Source organism: Narcine bancroftii, chromosome 3 (genome assembly GCF_036971445.1).
Source record: "Narcine bancroftii isolate sNarBan1 chromosome 3, sNarBan1.hap1, whole genome shotgun sequence".
Classification (NCBI taxonomy): Eukaryota; Metazoa; Chordata; class Chondrichthyes; order Torpediniformes; family Narcinidae; genus Narcine; species Narcine bancroftii.
In genome coordinates this window covers 170,485,683-170,508,520 of record NC_091471.1, presented here as the reverse complement: position 1 = coordinate 170,508,520, position 22,838 = coordinate 170,485,683, and the positions used below count along the sequence as shown (strand labels likewise).

At 41.1% G+C, this 22,838-nt stretch overlaps 1 protein-coding gene across 2 annotated transcripts in view; it reads right to left on the bottom strand.

Moving 5' to 3' along the window:
- The window catches only part of nrg1 (neuregulin 1), a 199,922-nt gene that overhangs the window by 160,946 nt on the left and 16,138 nt on the right, over nucleotides 1-22,838 (bottom strand). For both annotated transcript variants that reach the window (XM_069925812.1, XM_069925813.1), the window contains exons 2-3: nucleotides 11,635-11,815; nucleotides 1,388-1,506 (exon numbers count right to left, since the gene is read on the bottom strand). In XM_069925812.1, the coding sequence (XP_069781913.1) occupies nucleotides 1,388-1,506; nucleotides 11,635-11,815 (300 nt within the window). The remainder of the gene's footprint in view (nucleotides 1-1,387; nucleotides 1,507-11,634; nucleotides 11,816-22,838) is intronic.

Sequence of the window (22,838 nt, the reverse complement as noted above, 5' to 3'; positions counted from 1 at the left end):
GACAGAATGGATGCAGATTGGAAAATCCAGAACCCGGGGCCATGGTTTGAGGATAATAGGCAAACCATTTAGGACCGAGATGAGGAGGAATTTCTTTACCCAGAGGGTGGTGAATCTGTGGAATTCATTGCCACAGAGGGCAGTAGAGGCAGGTTCATTAAATATATTTAAGAGGGAATTAGATATATTTCTTCAGTATAAGGGTATTAAAGGTTACGGAGACAAGGCGGGGACGGGGTACTGAACTTTAAGATCAGCCATGATCTCGTTGAATGATGGAGCAGGCTCGAAGGGTCGAATGACCTACTCCTGCTCCTATCTTCTATGTTTCTATAAGGGGAGTTACAACTAAGGACAGATTTCAATTACAGAACGTTCAAAAGGGAAGCTGCAAGTGGACCAAGCAGAAAGATATTATGCTTCTTGTTGTAATGTTGAACATATTCTTATTTTTATAATTGCTTTTGATTTCCTTTTATAATGCAAGTTTCCTGTGTAAATTTGTTGCCTTGCAATTTCAGCCTCTGGTCTTTGGAGGTGTTGTAAGGCTAAGGGGAAAAGGTCATTGGAATTTGTCACAAGTTGCCATTTTAAAGATGGACACAAACATTTCTAATGAACCCAGCTGTGGGCAAAGCTTGCCTTCATCACAAACGTGTAACAGGCAATAGTGAATCGGCAGCAAGTTACATATCCTGACTTCCCCCGCCCCCAATAGAAAAACAAGCATGGAGACAATAGGCTGTCAATTAATTATTGCACAAAGAGCTTTTTGACATCAGGACCTTCTATGTCTATTGGGCACATACTTATGGAGCATTCTTCAATTCTTTGTGCCAACATTTATTGATAGTCAACTCAGAAAATTCACTTTTGCAGCCCGTGGTCTCATTCTTCCCCAAGATCTGGTGAGATTAAAATATTCCACCACTTCAACATGTTGGAAAATGAAGCAATTAAATATTTTTGCCATTATGCAAAATTTAAAGTAATGGCTTCTATGTCCTCATAAATCAAATTTATTTGATCATCTTTGATTGTTCTTTATAAAAATGGAAAAATCACAATTTCAGCAAAAATGGTTGCATTACATAAGTCGTTACTATTGAACAAGCCCGTTCATCAAACCTGGGCATCATGCCAACTTAATTCTTTGAACTATCCTCTAAATTCTTTCGCTTATTGCACATCTACTCTTTATAACTGCAGAATGGTGCTCCCACTGATTTCTCTCTGTGACATCAATATGTTGAGCCAATGCAGACTTAAAAGTCAGAATACATTCACCTGCCTCAGGTGATACTGATTAGTGTCCATTGTTAGGCTGGTGACTACAAACTGGTGCAGACATCCATCCATCAACATAAATCAATGCAATTACTCTTACCAGGTGTGACAGCTATGTTGCTTATTGACCAATCTTCACCCTGTTGATTGACAGCTTTACATGTGTATTCTCCAGCATGTGATGGCTTCACTTTCCTTATTAGGAGTTCTGATTCCTTCCTGCAAAAGTAACATAATATGTTTCACTTTGTGGAAAAGGTATGGGAGGAAAATAAAGCTAAGTGGCTTCTGTGCAGCTTAACAGTTGTTCCTGCTTTAGAAAGGAGGTGCCTTGGACAGAACCTCCCTATGGTAGAGAAAAGAAAGAATGACCCTAAAGAGGCGAAGATTAATGCAGCCCCTGAACTAAAGAGATGAATGTAGGTCCCTGCAATAGTTGGGGACAATGTCCTTGAATCCACATTGATATAGACTTTGGACAATGGAGGTCTCTGCAGCAAAAAGATGAATGATGGTCACTGCTGCAGGGGTCATTAGAGACACTGCAATAGAGGTGAATGCAGATTGAAGATAGAGGCAACTGATGATCCTTCAATAATTCAAAGAATATTTCATTCTGTCGTTTCAGCAAAGATTAAGATTAATATCATGTACTCAAGAACAGAAAAATCCACCAATCCTGTTCAGGAATGCTAAATTACTGTCAGGCTCTTTCTGGAAAGGTTTAAACAGAAAGGTACTACATGGGCAAAATAAGAATTCTCTTCAGTGCCTAGGTTTAAGAGTCTTGCTGGCATCGAACAAGTTCCATATCTAACCAAATAGTAATTGATGACAATGTGTGCAAATGCTAGAGAATGCTCTTTTCTACGGTCCTGACATTCTTCGTTTCTTTTTCTTTTCAAAACTTTGCAGAGGCAGAGATGTTTTAAAATAAAACTTTATCAGCCTAATAGTTTCACGGTAAAGGACTTTGTCAATGTTGGGAAGTAAAACATGTAAGCCTGCAGACATCATGGTTGAAGTAAGAAGACAAAGCTGGAGAAACTCAGCAGGTCAAACAATGTCCTTTTTATAGCAAAGATAAAGATACACCAAGGTACCTTGATGAAGGGCTCAAGCCCGAAATGTTAGTTACGTATCTTTGCTATATAAAGTATATTGTTTGACCTGCTGGGTTTCTCCACCATTGTGACCTTACTTTTTGTAAATGTTGGACTGAATTTAGGGGTTTAAGCTTTGTAAAAAGTTAGAAAGTGCCCCCATGACACCTTTTCCTTCCACAGCATCTCAGCAGAGAGGTAGAGTTCACTGTGTGCTATGCTCTATGCATAGCAAATAAAAACATAGACTAACTCACAGTACCAACAAGATCACATCCACTACCCTCTTGCAGAGAATTCCAGGTCAATAAAGGGTGTGTGAAATCCCAATGTAAGGCATAGTCAGGGTCACAACAAACATGAAATCTTAATAAAAATTCTTATTGTAAATAGTCTATAAATTCATGTGTATATGACACTTTTAGTTGACAGAAAGAATGACTTTGAGGAGTAGGAAAGAGAAGAGAATTTCCCTGATATCTCTCATTTGGGGTGCTTAATATTTAATGTTAAGCTGCAAGTGAAACCTGAAATGATTCTGGGTTATCACATTCTTTGTGTGTTTGATGTATTTTACTAATTTCTAGAAGTTTTTGAAAGTGTGTGTGTGTGTGTGTGTGTGTGTGTGTGTGTGTGTGTGTGTGTGTGTGTGTGTGTGTGTGTGTGTGTGTGTGTGTGTGTGTGTGTGTGTGTGTGTGTGTGTATACAAAACAGACAGATGCACAATGAGAAGCAGGTCACACAGCATCCATGGAAAGTCAATGTTTTGAGTTGGGTCTCTTTTTTGAGACTGGCCTATTGGATAAGTAATTTTTTTTGTCATTACTCCCAGACACATCTTTCCTTCAATTCAGCAGGAGGGTACATAGAGATGAGTGAACAAAGGGAAGCTGGAGGGAGTCTCTAGGTCAGGCAGCATCCATGGAGTTGACCTGACCCCATTGAATCCCTCTGGCTTCTTTTTGTTAACTTAAAATTCCACCAACTGCAGATCTTGTGCAAATAAATGCCATGAATGTTGTGTGAAGTGTGTTATATATTGCATATTGTGTATTGCACAGTGTATGTTTTGTATGATGGAGTCTATATGTCACTTTCTGTACTGTGTGACATATTTTGCTATGTGGCCTTGTGTTGTGTTTTATATGGTATGTATGGTTTGGTGGTGTGTTTCATGTCTCATGGAGGCCTCGTACAATGCTGTGAGGTGTTTAGTCTGTCCTGCACTTGATGCACCATCAATAACTCCAAAAGACTGGAAGCTATGTAAAACTGAAAGGCTTTTTATTAGCAAAAGACTGGAGCCACGTCTATGCTAGTTGACTGTCCTGAACTGGGGAGGGGGCTGTAGGACAGTCACCTTTATGCATGAGACAATGGGAGGAGCCACAGGTACAGTCAGCCAAAGAGGTGTGTCCAGACAGCTAAACATACCTACTGTGGTTTCCCACATTCACCCTTTGTTTTAGAAAGAGTCCGGCAGGGTGAAATGAATTAGGCGTTATTACAAATTAAGCCTTTCAGGTGGTCTGGTCTGCCATTGCGACCATCTGCAACTACAGCACAACTATCGACTCCTGGACTATCTGGAGCACCTGTATATAGTCATCTGCATCAGCTTGGCAGATGTGTGGTGATAAGTCTGGCAAGCCATCTGCTGGGACAACACGTCTTGACCCTGGTGCATCATTGGTAATGATAGGTGAAGGGTGATCAGTAATGGGATCAGGAACCCCTGAGGGCACCAGGTCCCTAACAGAGATCATGTCCTCGTGGCCATCAGGGTATGCCACATAGGCATATTGGGGGAGGTTGGCATCATGATCCTGCATCTCATGGCTACAAATAGAGATATTGTACAGACACAGGAATGTTTATCATTCTGATTTACTATTTGGTCCATCTCCCATTAGAAGACCAGGACCAGGTGATGCCTCAAAACCAGTATATTGGCAGTCCTCCGGGTGGATGGGGACTTTACATCAATTGTGGAGAATACCCGATATTGAGTGATTTGGTTTACCATATTGAATATGTGGGGAAGGGGATATACATCCAGCTGTGCAAATCTATTAATGATCTGACTGTAGTCAATGACCATTCTATTTTTCTCCCTATTCTTCACCACCACCACTTAGGCTCTCCAGGGGCTAGTGCTGCCTTCAATTATCCCCTCAACGAGTAGCCGCTGCACCTCCGACCTAATAAAAGTCCCTGTCCCTGGCACTGTACCACTTACCTTTTGTGGCAATGGGTTTAAAGTTGGGGGTGAGATTAGCGAACAATGATGGAGTGCTGATCTTGAGAGTTGAGAATGCACAGTAGGCAATCTTTGGTTACAGGCCAGAAATGGGAAGGGGGTGGGGGGGTGGAAGATGAGGCCAGGGGTTTTTGCTGGTGGAGCACAGTGGGCAGTTTTAAAACTGTTGGTTACAGACAGTGTGGGGGAAAATGGGGCCAATCATACTCCATGCCACTTTTAAGGTGGCATTGAAAGTCCAGCCCCAATAGCTTGGCAGCACAGAGCTGTGACATTATCAGGAGTTTAAAGTCTTTATAGTCTGTGCCCCAGAGAGTCACTACCTAGTATCCGTGAACATCAGCCATATAGAACTTTGAGGCCAGGAAAACTGTGGCTTATTGGCCTTACCACGAGGGAGTAGATGTCGGGGTGGATGAAACTCTTTCTGTTCCCACTATTGAACAGTCAGATCGTCTTATGGTTGTTTAACTGGATTTCCATCATTGATCTGGCACGTTGGTGCAGACTACTGTGATCCAGTGTGATGTAGGCCAGTACTGGATAGCTGTCTGTAGATGCGGTGGAGTGTTCAGTCCCAATATGGCGGTGTCCAATATGGTGTCCATGGTTTGCACACTGCACTGCTGGGTTGGGGCAACTTGGACTTCCACACATTCTTCCCACAGTTAGAGAAATCCGCATCTTTCGCTGGGCAGCGTTGCCTCGAATGTTTGTTCAGGCCACAGCAGTAGCACTTTGAGTGCTTGCGGAGAATGGTGCCTGTGGTCTGGTCACTGGTAGGATGGGAATATAGCGGTGATAGGTGCTCATGGAGTATAGTGGACATGGTCAGATCACTGGCATTCTGCAGGGTTGTGGCCCTCCCATGTCCCAAGATGGCAGAACCCATGGCAACCACAGGGTGGCTGCTTTGTTGGCCAAGCAGGCTTCCATATGCTGGAGGTCAACCTCTACCATGCCTGCCAGTTTGACTGCCCTCCACAAGATGAGCTCACCTTGCTCCAACAGTCTCTGCAGATGCAGTTGGACCTGATGATACAATGGTCTCTGATCAGGACCTCTGTGTTCACCATGGGCTTACAGTTGCACGTCCATCCGAGATCTTGCAAGGCCTGATAGTATTCAATACTCGATTCCCCAGGATGCTGGTTTCATGTAGTCAGGAGGTGTCCCATGTAGACCTTGTTTACCTTCCTCAGGTACTAGCCTTTCAGGATATCCATCGCCTCTGGGTATGATTTGGTGTCCCTGATCATTGAGTATACCAGGGGCTGACCCAGAAATGCAGTATCTGCAGCTTGTTGTTCTCTGATTGAACGACAGTAGAAGATGCCTGCAGGAATGCTTTGAAGTAATGTGGCTGGAGTTCAAAGTTGTTGGAGACTTTCAGCGATTATAGGTCTATTTCCAACTTCTCTGGTTTTAGGATCTGCTCCATTGTCAAAATGTATTGCTAATAAAATTGATGCACCATCAATAACTCCAGAAAACTAGAAGTACTGTAAAACTGATAAGCCTTTATTAGCAATGGAATGGTTGCACTTCCATACTGGTCAACAGTCCTGAACTGGGGAGGGGGCTGTGGGACAATACACTTTATTCAGGAGTCTGCGGGAGGAGCCACAGGTACAGTTAGCCAAAGGGGTGTGTCCAGACAGTTAACTGTACATACATTGGTTTCCCACACCACTCATTAAACATCTTTTCTAATTTATACACCCACATAAATCAGTCGGTGGAATCAATGCAGCTTGTTTCAATGATTCCGAGAGTGTGTGTGGAGTGAAATGATCCTCTTGCCATTGTGGCAATAAATTTCTGCTCCAACTGGATTGGCCAGAAGTAGGATCACTGTTAGCTTATCTGAATGAAACACCTTTCATGAGGAGCACTGACCCCACCATTATGCCACTCAACCCTCTTTCTGTAGAATATTTGATCTAAGAGATCACCTCCTCAAGCAAGAACATGGCTTGAGTAAAACAAAATGTATTCAAAATTCAACTGTTTGAACACAATTGAAATTGCTGCAGGATTGAGTATCTTAGTAAAGGCATCTACTTATTATTGAAGATTACAGACATGGCCCCTCCAGAGTAGATATGAATGATCCCATAGCAGGGATGTTGAAGGATACAGAGAGTGAGGAGGTGAGCTGGAGTGCAGGATCTTCCAGGTGTCCCTGGCAAAATTTGTCCCTCAACATGAATCATTTTCTGGCCGTTATCACGTTAATATTTAATCAGGGTTCTTCCACAAGTTGGCTACTTATTTCCAACACCATAGCTATGACAAAATTTCAAAACTGTGCAAATAACTTCAAGAAATTCTAAGAAAAGCATTTATTAAACTGCTTTTATTTTCAAAATGCAGAAATATTACTCTTTTGAAATCATCTATAGGTGCTAATTATGGTGCGTACACCAAAAATGTTGGCTGCAGGCAACAGTTTCACTCCTTGGTCAGTGTTGAGCAGTGACAAAGGAATGTTCATTGCTAACTCAGGGCTACTACCCTGCTTGGCTGGTCCCTCGGGATCAAGCATGACTTGGTCATCATCCAGTTTTGTATGTGCTGATGTGATCAATGTGGGAATTGCTAATGTTTCTACAGGAGGGGCAAAAGGTACCTGATAAGCCAGGTGGAAGGGCAGTTTATGAGATGGTATATGCCTCTTGTCACTTATGAGGTGCTTCTGTATGCACAGGGCAAGGCTAAATCATCTTTCTCCACTCTGAAGCAGCCATTTTCAACAGTGGTCTTACACACCCCCTGGGGGCCACAGTGCATTGAAGGGGAGGGGTGGGAACAGACAAAAATCATAAAATTTTTTTTTTTTTTTTTTAATGTAGTTGGTAGGAGAAAAGTATAGAGGAAACAAACTAAACTTGATTGTTTCATAGGGAAGGAGGCCCATAAACTTTGAGCAGAGTCCTCAGAGGCCAGAATGGCTCCTCTAAGTAGTAGTTCATGAGGACGTTCAAAAATGCCCACAAACCAGTAATGACTGACAGGAATAACTAGGCTGTAGATATTGGCCAAGAATAAAATGACTCTCCCATAGTTAAATCCCGAATTGCCCATCAGTCATCGTTGGTCGTGAAGAAAAGCTTTGAGATGTGAAGCAAAATTGAAAAAAAAACATAGAAAGATCATTGACCTTTAATTAGTTCATTGACAACAAAGTGTTGATTAATTTAGCTTCAGATATTTAGCAATACCAAATATTTACCGCTCCCCCTGCAATGATGACAGCATTCACTGTTCAAACAATCAGATTCCAAAATCAATAGTGAGACAAATTCTTTTTAACGAAAGTATGTTAATATTAATAACTTTTTCTAAGTTAGTCAATATTTCCATAATTCAAATCAAGGGAATAAAATAGCCAATTGGTGTGGGCAGTCTCCATTACAAATCAATATCCTTTTAGTTCTCTCATGAACCACCTTCAAGCTGAAAGGACAATTGCAGTACAATAGTGCATTACTAGAGAGCATTTGCTTTGATGGACATTCATCAATTAGCCCTGAGTGGGCTTAAGGCATTGGCATCTACAGATCCATCCATCCTACTGCTAACTTGAAGCCAAACAATTTGAATGCCCCCTGTAGTTGAGGCTTTCTCTCCTCTTACACTAACCCACCCAGGTCTATATTATAAGGTCAGAGTCCTACAGCAGAGAAACAGATCCTTCAGCCCAACCTGTCCTTGCCAACTCAGCTTGTCCCATTTGCCAAAACCTTTTCCAATCCACGTATCTCTCTAAATGTTTTTTGAACATTACAATTGTCCCTGCTTCCAGCACCTCCTCTGGCAGCTAATTCTTTATATCCAACCCCCATGTTGGATACAAGATGTCCCTCAGGTCCCTTTTAAATATTCCCCTCTCAACTTAAATCAACGCTCTAGTTTTAAATTGAATCTTCCCTCAACCCTTTCCTGCCCAATGATATATTTCCTATAACTGCGCATAATAGCACAAATCCAGTCTTGCCATTGTCCTGTACAGTTGCAACATGACATTCATGCTCCTGATTGATGAAGGCAAGTGTGACAAATGACTTCTTCACCACTCTGTTTATCTGCATCTCCACTTTAATGGAACAATAAACCTGTATCTCAAGTCTCTTTGTTCTATAATACTCCCCAAGACCCTTTCAAGTCTTGGCCTTCTTTAACCTACCAAGTACAATAACTCACTTGTCCAAATTAAATTTCTTAGATCATTTTTTGGCCCACTTTCCCAATTAATCTAGATCTCTCTTGTTGTGGTCTTAGATAACCTTCTTCATTGTCTATTATACCACCAATTTTGGTGTCATCTAAAAATTCACTAACCAAATGACCAACATTGCCATCCAAGTTATTAATATACATGGCAAAAAAAATAAATAGATGGACCCAGCATCAATGACTGTGGCACACAGGCCCCTGATCTGAGTAACAACCCCACCATTGCTAAAGACCCCAGACCTTGTCCACCTTTGAAGCCTATGGGACAATTGTGGCTTCAGAGTAGAAATAAGTTTCACCCAGAATTTTAGATGGACAAAGGGGAAAATCAACATGTTGTTGAATTTAAATTCATTTAGTAATCTCAATGGAGAAATAAACTTACCAATAGCAATGACAGCCCATAATACTGCTGGAATTTTAGTTAAACGGGTCTGGTTCACTTTTATTCTCCACCATTCTGACCTGGATTGATATGTATGTGACACCAGCCCCATCAACATGACAGTCTGTAGTGCCCTCCAATTTGGCATAGTGGTCCAGTTAGACCTTCTGGCAGTTACAAAAGCATCAATTTCAAAGGGTGTCTATTAAACTGCTAAGCACATGGTGTGTCTTTATTTTTCATTCCAATGGGTAATTTTAAGGATCACAAAGGAAGTGCATAGAGAAAATGTATTGAGTTAGGCACAAGGCAATATTCTGGGGAACATTGATATCTTTTGCAGATATGTATCTTGACCTGGCAGCAACATAAAATAAAGCTAAGATCACAGTTAAGTCTTGATTTTAAAACTACTACCCAGCTCATCATGAGGTTCAGGGAGAGAACAGACTGTGATGATGGACGATTATGTAAGAACCTGGATCTCTTTTTTAAAATATTTTATTTAAAAATTTTTCAAACATGTATGATCAAATTCAACATGTTAATACAAAATAGAAACAGATAACAATCTAAAACTACATACATGTGGTATATAACACCGCCACCCATGAAACCCCCTCCTTGCAAACACCCCCCACCCTCAGAATAATCCATGGAAGAATAAAATATAGTTATATAAAAAGAAAAAAAAGACTTTCAGGATTGGATAGAGGAATATCTTCCAACATTCCTACTTTACCAAAATCTTTTAATACATTCTAAAGGAGATTTCTCATGGGTTCAGAGGTACAGAAATCCCAACATTATAAATTTAAACCTAATAATTGGGTATATGGGCACCAAATTTGTAGAAACACTGCATATTTTTTCTTAAATTATATGTAATTTTTTTTCTAAGGGATTTGAATTTCTGCATTTGAATTTCTGAATTCCATCATGCCTCACTCAAATGGATATCTGATTTCCAAGTAACTGCAATACATTTTTTTGCCACTGCTAATGCAACTTTAACAAACTCTAATTGGTATATTGATAATTTTAATTCAATATTTCAATATTTCCTAATAGCAATAAATCTGGATTTTGCAGAAATATGACACCTGTGACTTGTTCCAAAAAGTTTCCTCATTCCAACGAAAAAGATGCTTTAGAATCTACACAATCATTTGGTTAGCTCCTCTAATAGCCAAAATGACCAATGTAATCGGATTTCATTCTTGTGAAATATCTTTGGATATATCACTAGCATCAGGGCACTGGACAAATACAAGTAGTTATTGTTCTCATTGCTGAGGTCTTGTTTGCATATTAAACAGCAGAGAGTTGCAAGAACAATAGATGCAATTTTCTCTTGTAGGAATTATTCATTTGGAAGAGAATGCTATTATTAAAAGTTGCCATGCAAAACTATAAAATTTCAATTTTTTTTTTAAAAAGAAAAATAATCAACAAAGCCCAATAGAATAACTATCCAACAGTACAAGCTACCAGTAAGCACAGGAACATTTGAAAGTAGCCAGCAAACATGACACTCTTAGATTTGTTACCTCTAGTTACTGGGGATAGAGAAGAGATACACTTTTCAGACTTGCATACTTCAATGGATATTCTTATTTACTCTGGGCATTACCAACAGTGCCATCTCTCTTCATCTCCCACCATCAATAGAGTGTAATTCATGCGCTGAAATCATTTTGTTTTAATTTATTTACTCATGGAATGTGGACATGATAGCCTTATCAAACTGCCTGAATGGAGGCAGAAATTACGCATCAACTACAATTACAGATCTGGAGTCACGTGGGCGAGACTGGGTAAAGATTTCCTTCCCTGAACCAGATATTTTCCACAACAATCCAGCATTTTAATCATTACTGTTAATATATTTCTAGTTCTAAATTTATTGAATTACATGAATTTGGATTCCTCATCTGTTACAATAGGATTCAAATTCATGTCCCTGGATCAATGGTTCATGTCTCAGGATGATAGTCTTATAATTTAGCTACAAAACTGCATGGTGTTTCTAATAAAACACAAAATTGCTGGAGGAACTCAGCAATCATGCAGAATCCATTGGAGGTAAAGATATATAATTGATGTTTTGGGCCTAGGCCCTTCTTCAAAGTAAGTATTTTGAATAAACAAGTTTACTTAGTTCAATATATTCTAGTGGCATGTGAACTTTTATCTTTCAATTTATTAATCAAGGATGATAGTCTCTACACCACTATATCCATGGATATAAAGTCCTACATGGTATCTTTAGACTCCATTGAGAAAACATTGTTCAAACTGTTGAAATACCTCCAATTCTGACAGGAATCCCTAGATCATAAACTCAGATATGAAAATACCTTTTCTTTTTCTTGATCCTGATTTCTTTGGACTTTTTATTGACAATCAGCTCCTTCCCATCCTTATACCATTTAAAGGTGGGCTGTGGATATCCTGAAATCGCTTCACATCTCAGTACGAGCTTCCTCCCCTCATTCACCACCACATCACTCTTCAGTGGTTTTATCTTTGGAGCTGAAGCTGTGAGAGAGAAGATGGCCAGTTAATCAGGTGTTGCAAAGAAATAACATGCACAACTGGCAGGAGTCTCAATATTTTCAGACATGACATTAAACCTATTGGCGTTTTATATGACCAATATTTAAGTCTGCATGCGGTACAGATGTTTCCTGGGGATGTCTACTTTTCACACGACATCAATAGTAAATGCAGTTTTCAGTAAGAAAAATAGCAAATAGCTGGAGGAACTCAGTCAGGTAGCATCTATGGAGGCAGAGGGATGGGCAACTTTCATGCTAAGACTCTGCACTAGTTCCTCCAGCAGTTATGCTTTTGTTCCAGATTACTGCATCAAGAATCTCTTTTGCCTGCAGATTATAGAAAGTTTTTCATGTTCATTGATTAGCAAATTTCAGCATCAAGTCTGGTCTGAGTATACGTGGTGAATTGCTTGCTGTTTTCAACTCCAACTTCATCACTGATTTTATCAGAGGCTAGATTTGGCAACATTCATGCTAGGCCCTGGCCAAAACAAATTTACTTTCACTATGGTGCAAATGTCTCTCAGGTGTAGAATATGTAAAGAATTTAAAAAGATCAAACGAGCAGAAGGACATGGGCTTGCAATGTTTTAAGGTGTCTCAGGATAACATATTTTTAGGGATGCAACAAATTGTTGTCTTTCACATGACTTTGTACAAAGCAGGAGCAATCAATCACTTGAACTCTCATGACCAAATTAGCATTCAAGGCCAGTCCTATTGGCATTTGGTCCAATTCAACTAAAAGCTACCTATCCATATATTGTCCAAATACCTTTTGAACATCAAAATTGTACTCACTTTTAAAGCTTCCTCTTGCAAATCATTCCAGAAACCCACCAAGTGAAAAAAGTTGGCCTGCAGGCCCCTTTTAAATCTTTTACTTCTCACCTTAAACCTGTGACCTCTGTTCCTAGAAATCATCTACCCCAGGAAAGAAAAAAAAACTGTGAGCATCTGCCTTATCCATGAGCCTCATCATCTGAGAGACATCGCTAAGGTCACCACTCAGCTTTCTCTGCTCCACGGAATGAAGAAATGCCTTATAAGCATTTCCACATAACTCAACACCCTTTAGTCCTGACAACATCCTGGTGAATCTCTTCTGCACCCCTTTGAAATTATTAGACAAGCTTTCATTATTTATTCTTAATTTCAATATATACATGTTATTAATCAACAAAGAGCATTTTCATGTGTTTTAGATTTTCTTTTCTATTTGCATTTTAGTCATTTGCATTCAATGCAATTTCGACATTGACTCTTAAATTTGAACATAAACGACAACTTACAAACAGAATTTTGACAGGCAAAATTTAGTTGAACCACTCCATAAAGACCAAAATAAAAGTTTTTTTTGGAAACAAGATGACGGCAATCACATTGATTTGAGATTCTATGAAGCAATATTTAGAACCTTTCAAAGCCAAGGCAAAACTTTCATTAATTACTTTGATTATGAAGACACCTGGATGCCAATTATATGCATCACCCTCATTATTGCCGCAGCTGCTTTGAGCTCCCACAACATCTGCGCAATAGTATCCCAAACACTACTCATTGCCTTATTAATGATTGGGTCAAACGAATGGCACTGAAGGATACAGCTCATTTAAATTCAATTATTCTAAAATGTTCAAATACAACATTTCCATTTTTTTCTTTAAAAAGATACGACATCTTGGAAAGTGTTCAAAATGGCTCGATTCCAACAGCACCACCAGACTGAATTAAATCGGAGGACCCTACAATTGCTCTGAGGTTGTCAAGGCAGAATCGCAAGTGGCTTTTTTTTCTCTCAGAGGCATGAGAATCTTCCTACAGTTTTATGCCGGTGGTCAAATTCTCCCTCCTCTCTGATGAATCCATCTCCAAATTCTCCACCAGCTCTATTAGCATCTGCAGTCTTGGCCTTCCTTCAGTTCTTGCCTCCTAACAATCCCTAATTTTAATCACTCTGCTATTAGCATTGATGGCTTTGGTGCCATGGTTCAAATTCTGAATTTCTCCTTTCCTTCCTATCTTGAGAAAACTTAAAAACTTACTTCCTTAACCCAGCTTTTGTTCACTTGTAACTTGAATGGCATTAAATTTTATCATAACATTCCTGCAGAGACCCTTGGGCATCTTTATGTTGTAGGTGTCCATGGGGTATTTTGTAAAGGCAGAAATATTGCTTTGTTTCCCTAATCTCCAAATAGGATTATCTACTTAATTTCTATATCTATAAAATGTGGTGTTACTTTACAGGAACCAGACCTCTTATTGACTCCCTTCCTCTGTTTCCATAGCTCTCTTGCACCTCTGCACTCTGCTGTGAGTAAGCCTTCAAGTAATAGTGTCCTGTGACCCAAATTCACACACATATTTCTGGATAGAGCAGTACTGAGAGTGTGCTGCATTATATTTTCTAGCCTGCTCGGCATGTTACACAGAGTCACTATTAACAACACATTATTCAAACAAAGGAGCATAACGTGTATGCATCTGCTATTCTCATTACCTGATCCACCCATCAGGTCTCACGCTACCAGAGACCTTTCCTTCGTTCTACCTATGCCGTTCTATCTTCTCTGCTATTGAAAACTAACTGGAAGCCCCTTTCACACTGCCAATCCTCCAAGGAAGCGAGAAAACTTACTGGGCATGCTGCACATGGGAACCTTTCCCACGGCAGCATGATCCACCTGGTTAATTGGCAACCTAGAATTTAAAAGGAGGGAGGGGGTGGGGTCCTGCCTCCAGTGGTGACTACTTTCACACTGCCAGAAGGTGATTAGTGAGTTAACGCAGCCGGGCTCTGACATGTCCCCACCAAGTGTCGGAGCCCAGTTGAATTTAACTTGCGCTGCTAGGTTGGGATGTTTCACACTGTGCAATTACCAGGAATGGACCCATTAAATTAGTTGGTTAACCCACATGGAATCGATGGTGTAAAAGGGATTTCTCTTTCACGTTCCGAAGAAGTCCCCTGGAAATAAAACACTAACCATTCCATATTCCATGGTTTTGCTGCCTGACCTGCTTAACATTTCCCACATTTAGTGCCTTTATTTCAAACATGTAGTATCTGTAGTTTTTCTTTCTTATTTTTATTTATCAGAAATATGTTTTAATAAGAATGGAGAGGTAAATGACATTTTGCTCATCCAACATCTTATATTCCTATGCAAAGCCTTCAAAAATCACCCATTATGGACACAATAGAATATTGCTGGATGGGTCACGTCTCCAGAATGGAGGACCATCACCTTCCCAAGATCGTGTTATATGGCGAGCTCTCCACTGGCCACCGTGACAGAGGTGCACCAAAGAAAAGGTACAAGGACTGCCTAAAGAAATCTCTTGGTGCCTGCCACATTGACCACCGCCAGTGGGCTGATATCGCCTCAAACCGTGCATCTTGGCGCCTCACAGTTTGGCGGGCAGCAACCTCCTTTGAAGAAGACCGCAGAGCCCACCTCACTGACAAAAGGCAAAGGAGGAAAAACCCAACACCCAACCCCAACCAACCAATTTTCCCCTGCAACCGCTGCAATCGTGTCTGCCTGTCCCGCATCGGACTTGTCAGCCACAAACGAGCCTGCAGCTGACGTGGACTTTTTACCCCCTCCATAAATCTTCGTCCGCGAAGCCAAGCCAAAGAAAGAAGAGAATATAAACTCTGAGGATGGACTTCTTTGAGTTGTGATAAATACAGTTTGAAGGCAATGTGCATGGTTCTGAATATCCAAATGAAACAGATGTGCAAAGTTAACATAAGAGCAGGAAACCTACTGAAACCAGGGATTACATCAGTATGCAAGTAATACTACACAAAATCTTGCAAAAAAATTAGTAAATATTATTCAGAGCAGCGTGGCTGGACTAAGGCTCATTTGTGAAATTACAGTAGTTTGTTAGTTGGCAATGGCATATCAACATTCACTTGCTACGTGTCAGAATTTTAAATGGGAATTAAAAGATAATTAAAATAATTACACAACGCATAATTAAGCAGATTTTCACTCATTGTGGAATTCAGAATTCTTGATGTAAAGATGTGGCTGTCATCAAGGTAAACTAGGGAGAGTCTTAAGCCCTTTTCTCACTACTAACCCATCTAGGGAACGGGAAAAATTGCAGGGCAGGCTGAACCCAGCCGCATTTTACACCGCACCCCTATTTGCAGGGAATTCTGCAACTCGGGATTGCGCCTCCAGCCGTGACTTCACGAGTGATGTATTACATCTTTTCTTTGGCTTGGCTTCGCGGTCGAAGATTTATGGAGGGGGTAAAAAGTCCACGTCAGCTGCAGGTTCGTTTGTGGCTGACAAGTCCGTTGCGGGACAGGCAGACACGATTGCAGCGGTTGCAAGGGAAAATTGGTTGGTTGGGGTTGGGTGTTGGGTTTTTCCTCCTTTGCCTTTTGTCAGTGAGGTGGGCTCTGCGGTCTTCTTCAAAGGAGGTTGCTGCCCGCCAAATTGTGAGGCGCCAAGATGCACGGTTTGAGGCGTTATCAGCCCACTGGCGGTGGTCAATGTGGCAGGCACCAAGAGATTTCTTTAGGCAGTCCTTGTACCTTTTCTTTGGTGCACCTCTGTCACGGTGGCCAGTTGAGAGCTCGCCATATAACACGATCTTGGGAAGGCGATGGTCCTCCATACTGGAGACGTGACCCATCCAGCGCAGCTGGATCTTCAGCAGCGTGGACTCGATGCTGTCGACCTCTGCCGTCTCGAGTACTTCGACGTTAGGGGTGTAAGCGCTCCAATGGATGTTGAGGATGGAGCGGAGACAACGCTGGTGGAAGCGTTCTAGGAGCCGTAGGTGGTGCCGGTAGAGGACCCATGATTCGGAGCCGAACAGGAGTGTGGGTATGACAACGGCTCTGTATACGCTTATCTTTGTGAGGTTTTTCAGTTGGTTGTTTTTCCAGACTCTTTTGTGTAGTCTTCCAAAGGCGCTATTTGCCTTGGCGAGTCTGTTGTCTATCTCATTGTCGATCCTTGCATCTGATGAAATGGTGCAGCCGAGATAGGTAAACTGGTTGACCGTTTTGAGTTTTGTGTGCCCGATGGAGATGTGGGGGGGCTGGTAGATGAAAGACCCCAACAATGAAGATGCTGTTTACATCCGGTACCGCACGGATGGCAGTCTCTTCAATCTGAGGCGCCTGCAAGCTCACACCAAGACACAAGAGAAACTTGTCCGTGAACTACTCTTTGCAGATGATGCCGCTTTAGTTGCCCATTCAGAGCCAGCTCTTCAGCGCTTGACGTCCTGCTTTGCGGAAACTGCCAAAATGTTTGGCCTGGAAGTCAGCCTGAAGAAAACTGAGGATGTATTACATACATTGTTAATATAGGCAGAGTCTGGGCATTCTTCCTTCTGGGTACAGACCCTTGAAAAGATTCCTGATGCAAAACATAGGCGTCCTCCCATTGGATAAGGGAAAGAAAAGAAGTACATGTATGAAATATCACCAGATCCATTGTTAAAAATAGTGACCTTTCAGTACCCAGAAAGCAAATCACACTGGTATTCTCTATCACTGCAATTAAGATCTAACACTAATGTATAGAACCCTACACTATTAGTACAGGAACATGATTTCATGTTGCCTCCATTTCACCCTTTAAAACAGCTAAGAAATTTACATTTAAATAATTAAATATATTTAGAATAAGAGGTTGGTAATAGTGAGAGAGTCAGTCAGATTGTACAACCATTCTATTCAAAAGGATCCTTGAGGAAGGAATTATGCCAATGTTACCCTGTGTGGCCCATTTGTGACTCCAAGCCCATATGATTCATTCAGAATTGCTTGGCATGTCGCTTAGGTTAGGAGCAAATTAGATCTACCAGTCATGTCCATATTCTGTGAGTGAATTAGGAAAAGATAACACTAGCCATTCTGTACGATCATCGTTTAATGGGCTTTGTCAAAGATTGTGATTATAAATGAGAATTTGCACAATTATCGATGTTATTACTGCAATGTCTTGCTAACTGCAGAACTGCTTGGGAGAAGGGTATTTCCAGAACTAGGAGATAATTGAAAATTCCTTCATTTTGCCTCTTGGAAAACCACAATCAACTCCACAATGCCAAGAGAAACAGTAGCCAATCAGACACGTGGCCGGATACCATTCTGGACCCTAGATAAGCCTCTGAGCATAACATGGATGAATGGATAGTTTTGCCAAGGTAAATAATTTGGGAAAAAATTTCAATTGTGTACAACCAGCCACTTTTTCCGCCCATTCATTGCACCTGAGGAAGTCTGCTGACCTAATCCATGAGACTCTGACAACTGCCCAGCTCCTGGCTGTGGTTTGGGTCTACGTTCATAGCTACCGTCACTGTACAAAAACTTACACTAAAGTTGACAGAGATCAATACACAGTGAGTCATTCTGCTTTCAATCAGACTGTGTTTTAACCCCTTCAGCACCACATTTTCAAACCAAGTTGAACAGAGACTGAATTATACAGAGATACCAGATGGGGTTAAGGAATCTTGTAAATAACCTATCCAATATTTTAAGGGACTTCATCATCCTTTCGGCTTACTGGCTGTCAATTTACAGCCAGTCCTGAAAACAGCTGCAGTGTGATGCTGCATGTGGATTTATTGAGTAAAACAAGAAAGTCTGCAGCTGCTGGGGTCGAGTGCAAAACACAAACATGCTGGGAAACAGCAGGCCATGCAGCATTGATGGGAGTTAAAGGGTAACCAATGTTTCGGGCCTATGCCCTTCATCAGGAATCAGCAAAATCGGACAGATGTCTGAACAAAAAGGTGTGGGGGGGGGGGGGAAAGAAGATAGGAGGGAGGAAGGGGCAAGGGGAGGAGCACAGGCTAATTGGTAGGAGGTCACAGGAGGAGAGAGTAGAAGAGAAAAAAACTGAAAAGTGATGGGGAGATGTTAGTTATCGTGAGCTGAATAACTAGACGAGGCGGTATGTGAGGTGAACCAAACAACTTTACTGTATACAATCAACAAGAGAGAGGGAGAGAGAGCCCATAGCATGGAGTCTGCTCCCTGCTAGCACTCAATTCAATTAACACTCCCTCATGGAGCTCATGCATACACAGCACACTGTTGCAAGTATGGTGGCTGCATTCAATTGCAGCGGGTGCAAAGCAGCCAATGGCAGCGGTTGTCTACAGGAGAGGACAGAAAGTTAAAAAGATTAGCTTTCTGATGGGAGAGAAAAGGGAAGGGGGTTGGCAGCTGGAGAAAAAGAGACAGAGGGATGAGAAAAGAGAGAGACAGGGGAGGAGGTTAAAGAAAATTGGAGGTCAATGTTAATGCTGTCAGCTTGGAGAATGCGAAAACAGAATACAAGGTGTTTATAACCAATTTGTTTCATCAACAGAGAGATCGATCTGAGGCAGTCTATAGATGTTGCACACACTCAGTTATTGAAAGGAATAATAAAAAAAAAAATCAGTGGTCCTCAATAACACCTGGGAATACATAGTGGCCGTGTGAGCTGATCTAAATGATAGAGCCTCAGCTAGGAAAGTTGGAAGGGGTTAATCAGGTCCAGGCTGTTCCTATGGAGAAACACTTTATTCCAGGATAGGGACTGTTTCAGGCACCACACTGGTATTTCATACTGTTGGCACGATGGTATTTTGGGGCCTGACTTGCCTCTAAACCATGACTGTTTTCATCATGGAAGTACCTCATCTCTTGCTCCAAGAGGACACAAGAACATATGAACATAAGAAATACATGGAGGAGTAGCCATCTGGCTTGTCAAGTCTGCTCCACCATTCAATGAGATCATGGCTGATCTGTTGATCAGCTCATCTCCACCTGCCTGCCCTTTCCACATAATTCCCCTGCTATGTAAAAATCTGTCCAACAATGTCATAAATATACTTACTGAGGTAGCCTCCACTGTTTCAATGAGCAGCAAAATCCATGGATTCACCATTCTCTGGGAAAAGCAGTTCCTCCTCATCTCTGTCCAAAATCTACTACCCTGAACCTTGAGGATATATCCCAGTAGATATACACAAGGGTCAGGATCTTTAAGAGGAATGGTGAGTGTTGGTGGGCACAGTAGGAACTGCTGAATTAATAAGCATTATCTTAACATTTTCAGCTCTGCAAGCTCTTGCAAGTCTAGAAAGCAGTCGCGAGCCAAGTGTATGGAGTGAATTTCTGCTGAAGGCTTTGGAAATGGATATTCAAATCCTTTGGAGACTGGATGAGAGACCCTGCATTGCTTCGATGGTGCTCCTTTACCTCACTGCACATAATTCCAATGGTCTGGTGATGGTGCAGCGGTTAACTAATTTGACTAGTATCCTAGATGCCTGGACCAAGAGTACACAGATCATGTGTTCAAATCTCACTGAGCCAGCTGTCAAATTTAAATTAGCTTAATTATAACATAACATAACAATTTTACAGCACAGAAACAGGCCATTAGGCTCTTCTAGTCCACACCGAACCAAACACCCCTCTCTAGTCCCACCTCCCTGCACAATGCCCATAACCCTCCATCTTCTTCTCATCCATATACCTGTCCAACCTATTCTTAAATAATACAATTGACTCCACCGCCACTATTTCTCCCGGAAGCTCATTCCACACGTCTACCACTCTCTGAGTAAAGAAGTTCCCCCTCATGTTACCTCTAAACCTCTGCCCCTTAATTCTTAACTCATGTCCTCTTGTTTTAATCTTTCCTCCTCTTAACGGAAATAGTCTATCCACATCCACTTTGTCTATCCCTTTCATAATCTTAAATACTTCTATCAAATCCCCTCTCAACCTTCTACGCTCCAAAGAATAAAGACCTAATCTGTCCATTCTCTCCCTATACTCTAGATGCTTAAACCCAGGTAACATTCTGGTAAACCTTCTCTGCACTCTCTCCACTCTGTTTATATCCTTCCTATAATTAGGCGACCAGAACTGCACACAGAACTCCAAATTAGGCCGCACCAACGTCTTATACAGTCTCAACATCATTATCTGAAACTGATATAACAAATAGGATCATCCTTCTTAACAAGAAGATTACAAAATCAATCTGGTTCAGCAATGTTCTTCAATGCATACAATCTTCACAATGTTTCCCATTCTCGCTTCTATGTAACCACTGACCTAGAGTAATGTGGTTGACTCTGAAATAGTAATCAGGGATCGGTAAAACAAATGCTAGCCTGGCTTGAGATGCCCACAACTTGAAAAGTGAATAAAAATAACATCCAATTTCAGCTGAAGTGTGTGGATATTAATTCTCAGTTGCTTAACTCATTTCTTTTTACCTTTCCGTGTTAATGTTAAACAAAGTACTTGTTCATTTCAACAGCTGTGCGTTGTGCTTTTCAGCTGTTGACCTTTGACCAGTGGCAGCTACCAACCCATCCACAAGATGCTGTGAGTTCCCAATTCATTCCAACACCCCCCACCACCCAATCCCGTACACACACTTGGAAGACTTAATTGAGGTCCATTTCTCATGGGGCACTTGACATGCCAAATGAACATGTGCTGGAGGTGAGAGGTTCAATGACTTGACAATAGCCTAATGCCACCCATCTGATTAAGTGAAAACCATTCCTTTATAGAAACAATTAAAAAAAATAATATCTGCCTGTCAACAGTGCACTGTTGGGTGAATCTTTTGTAAATGGCTAATGATTCTCCAGGAAAATCTGCTCTTGGGTCATCACCATTCATTAAAGCTCCTCAAACACTGTTTATAATTTTCAAATATTGATTTGCTGCTTTCTGCTGAATCGTTGAGAGAGTATTGAAGGGAAGGTCACCTTTACAGCCAAGGTGAGCTTTCCTTTACTTCCCAGCTAGGTGTGGAGCAAGACTGGTCTGTGAAACATAAAGCAATCCTCCTGACCACTTAATAACAATGAAGGCTGTTTGATAGTGGAGTGCAAAGTTATTGTTCTAGGTGTGTATTCACACAATGGTACTGAAGGTTCATGGACAGCACAGGATTGAACCCACAACTTAATTTTATCTTGAGGAAAACTGAGGACTGGGCAGGGGCTTTTCAAAGCTTTCTATCACACAGCTTGATGCACTGATTCAGTTAACATTTCTGTGTTCGTGGAAATGAACTGAAAAACCTCTTCATGGAAATCTGCATAGACCATGCACAATGTAGCCAGCTGTTCAACCAATGGAAGGGTACATGATGATCAAAAATATAGTTGAACATCTAACACCCATACAAGCCTCATATCAACCAGCCTATTACAATCTGTCGTAGGAAGTACTTAATTTCCCTTTTGGCATTTTAGTAGATTGACCATCAGTCATAACAGCAGAATTAGGCCATTATTTTTCTGCTCAACCTCATTCTCTTGCCTTCTCCCCATAACATTTGACACACTAATCAAGACCTATCATCCTCTGCATTGAATATATCCAATGATTTAGCCTCTAGATCACACATGTCAAAATCAGGCCTGCGGGCCAAATTTGGCCCGTGATATAATTATATTTGGCCCGCAAGATCACATCAAATATGTATTAGAGCTGGCCCGCTGGCTGCCGGGCCAGTATAGTGCATGCACAGCTAATACTACAAATCCCAGAATGCTTTACAAATGCATTGGCGCCGGCCCGTCAGCCCGCTAATCACCCCCACCTCCTCTCTTTACTTCCATTAGCATCTGCGACCTGTCGCCTAACTCACATGTAATAAACCCCTTACGAAAAATGGCCAAACCAAAGACAGAAAACAGGACCTTTCAAGACAGGTGGGAGGCAGACTATATGTTCATCATTTTAAAAAACAAACCTGTTTGTCATTGAAGCAAGTTGTTATTTTTTTGACTTGTTGGCTTGTGAAAAAAAAAAACATTTAAAAGGAGCTTAAAGGCTATAGAGAAATATTATTTATTGAATATTTTATTTCTCATTTGCTTCTTCTGGAAAGAGTTTAACCAAAACTATTATTAAACATTTATTTTAATAAGAAAAAGTTTAACATTACATATGTTGAAAGAAGAGGAAACATGCAGATGTT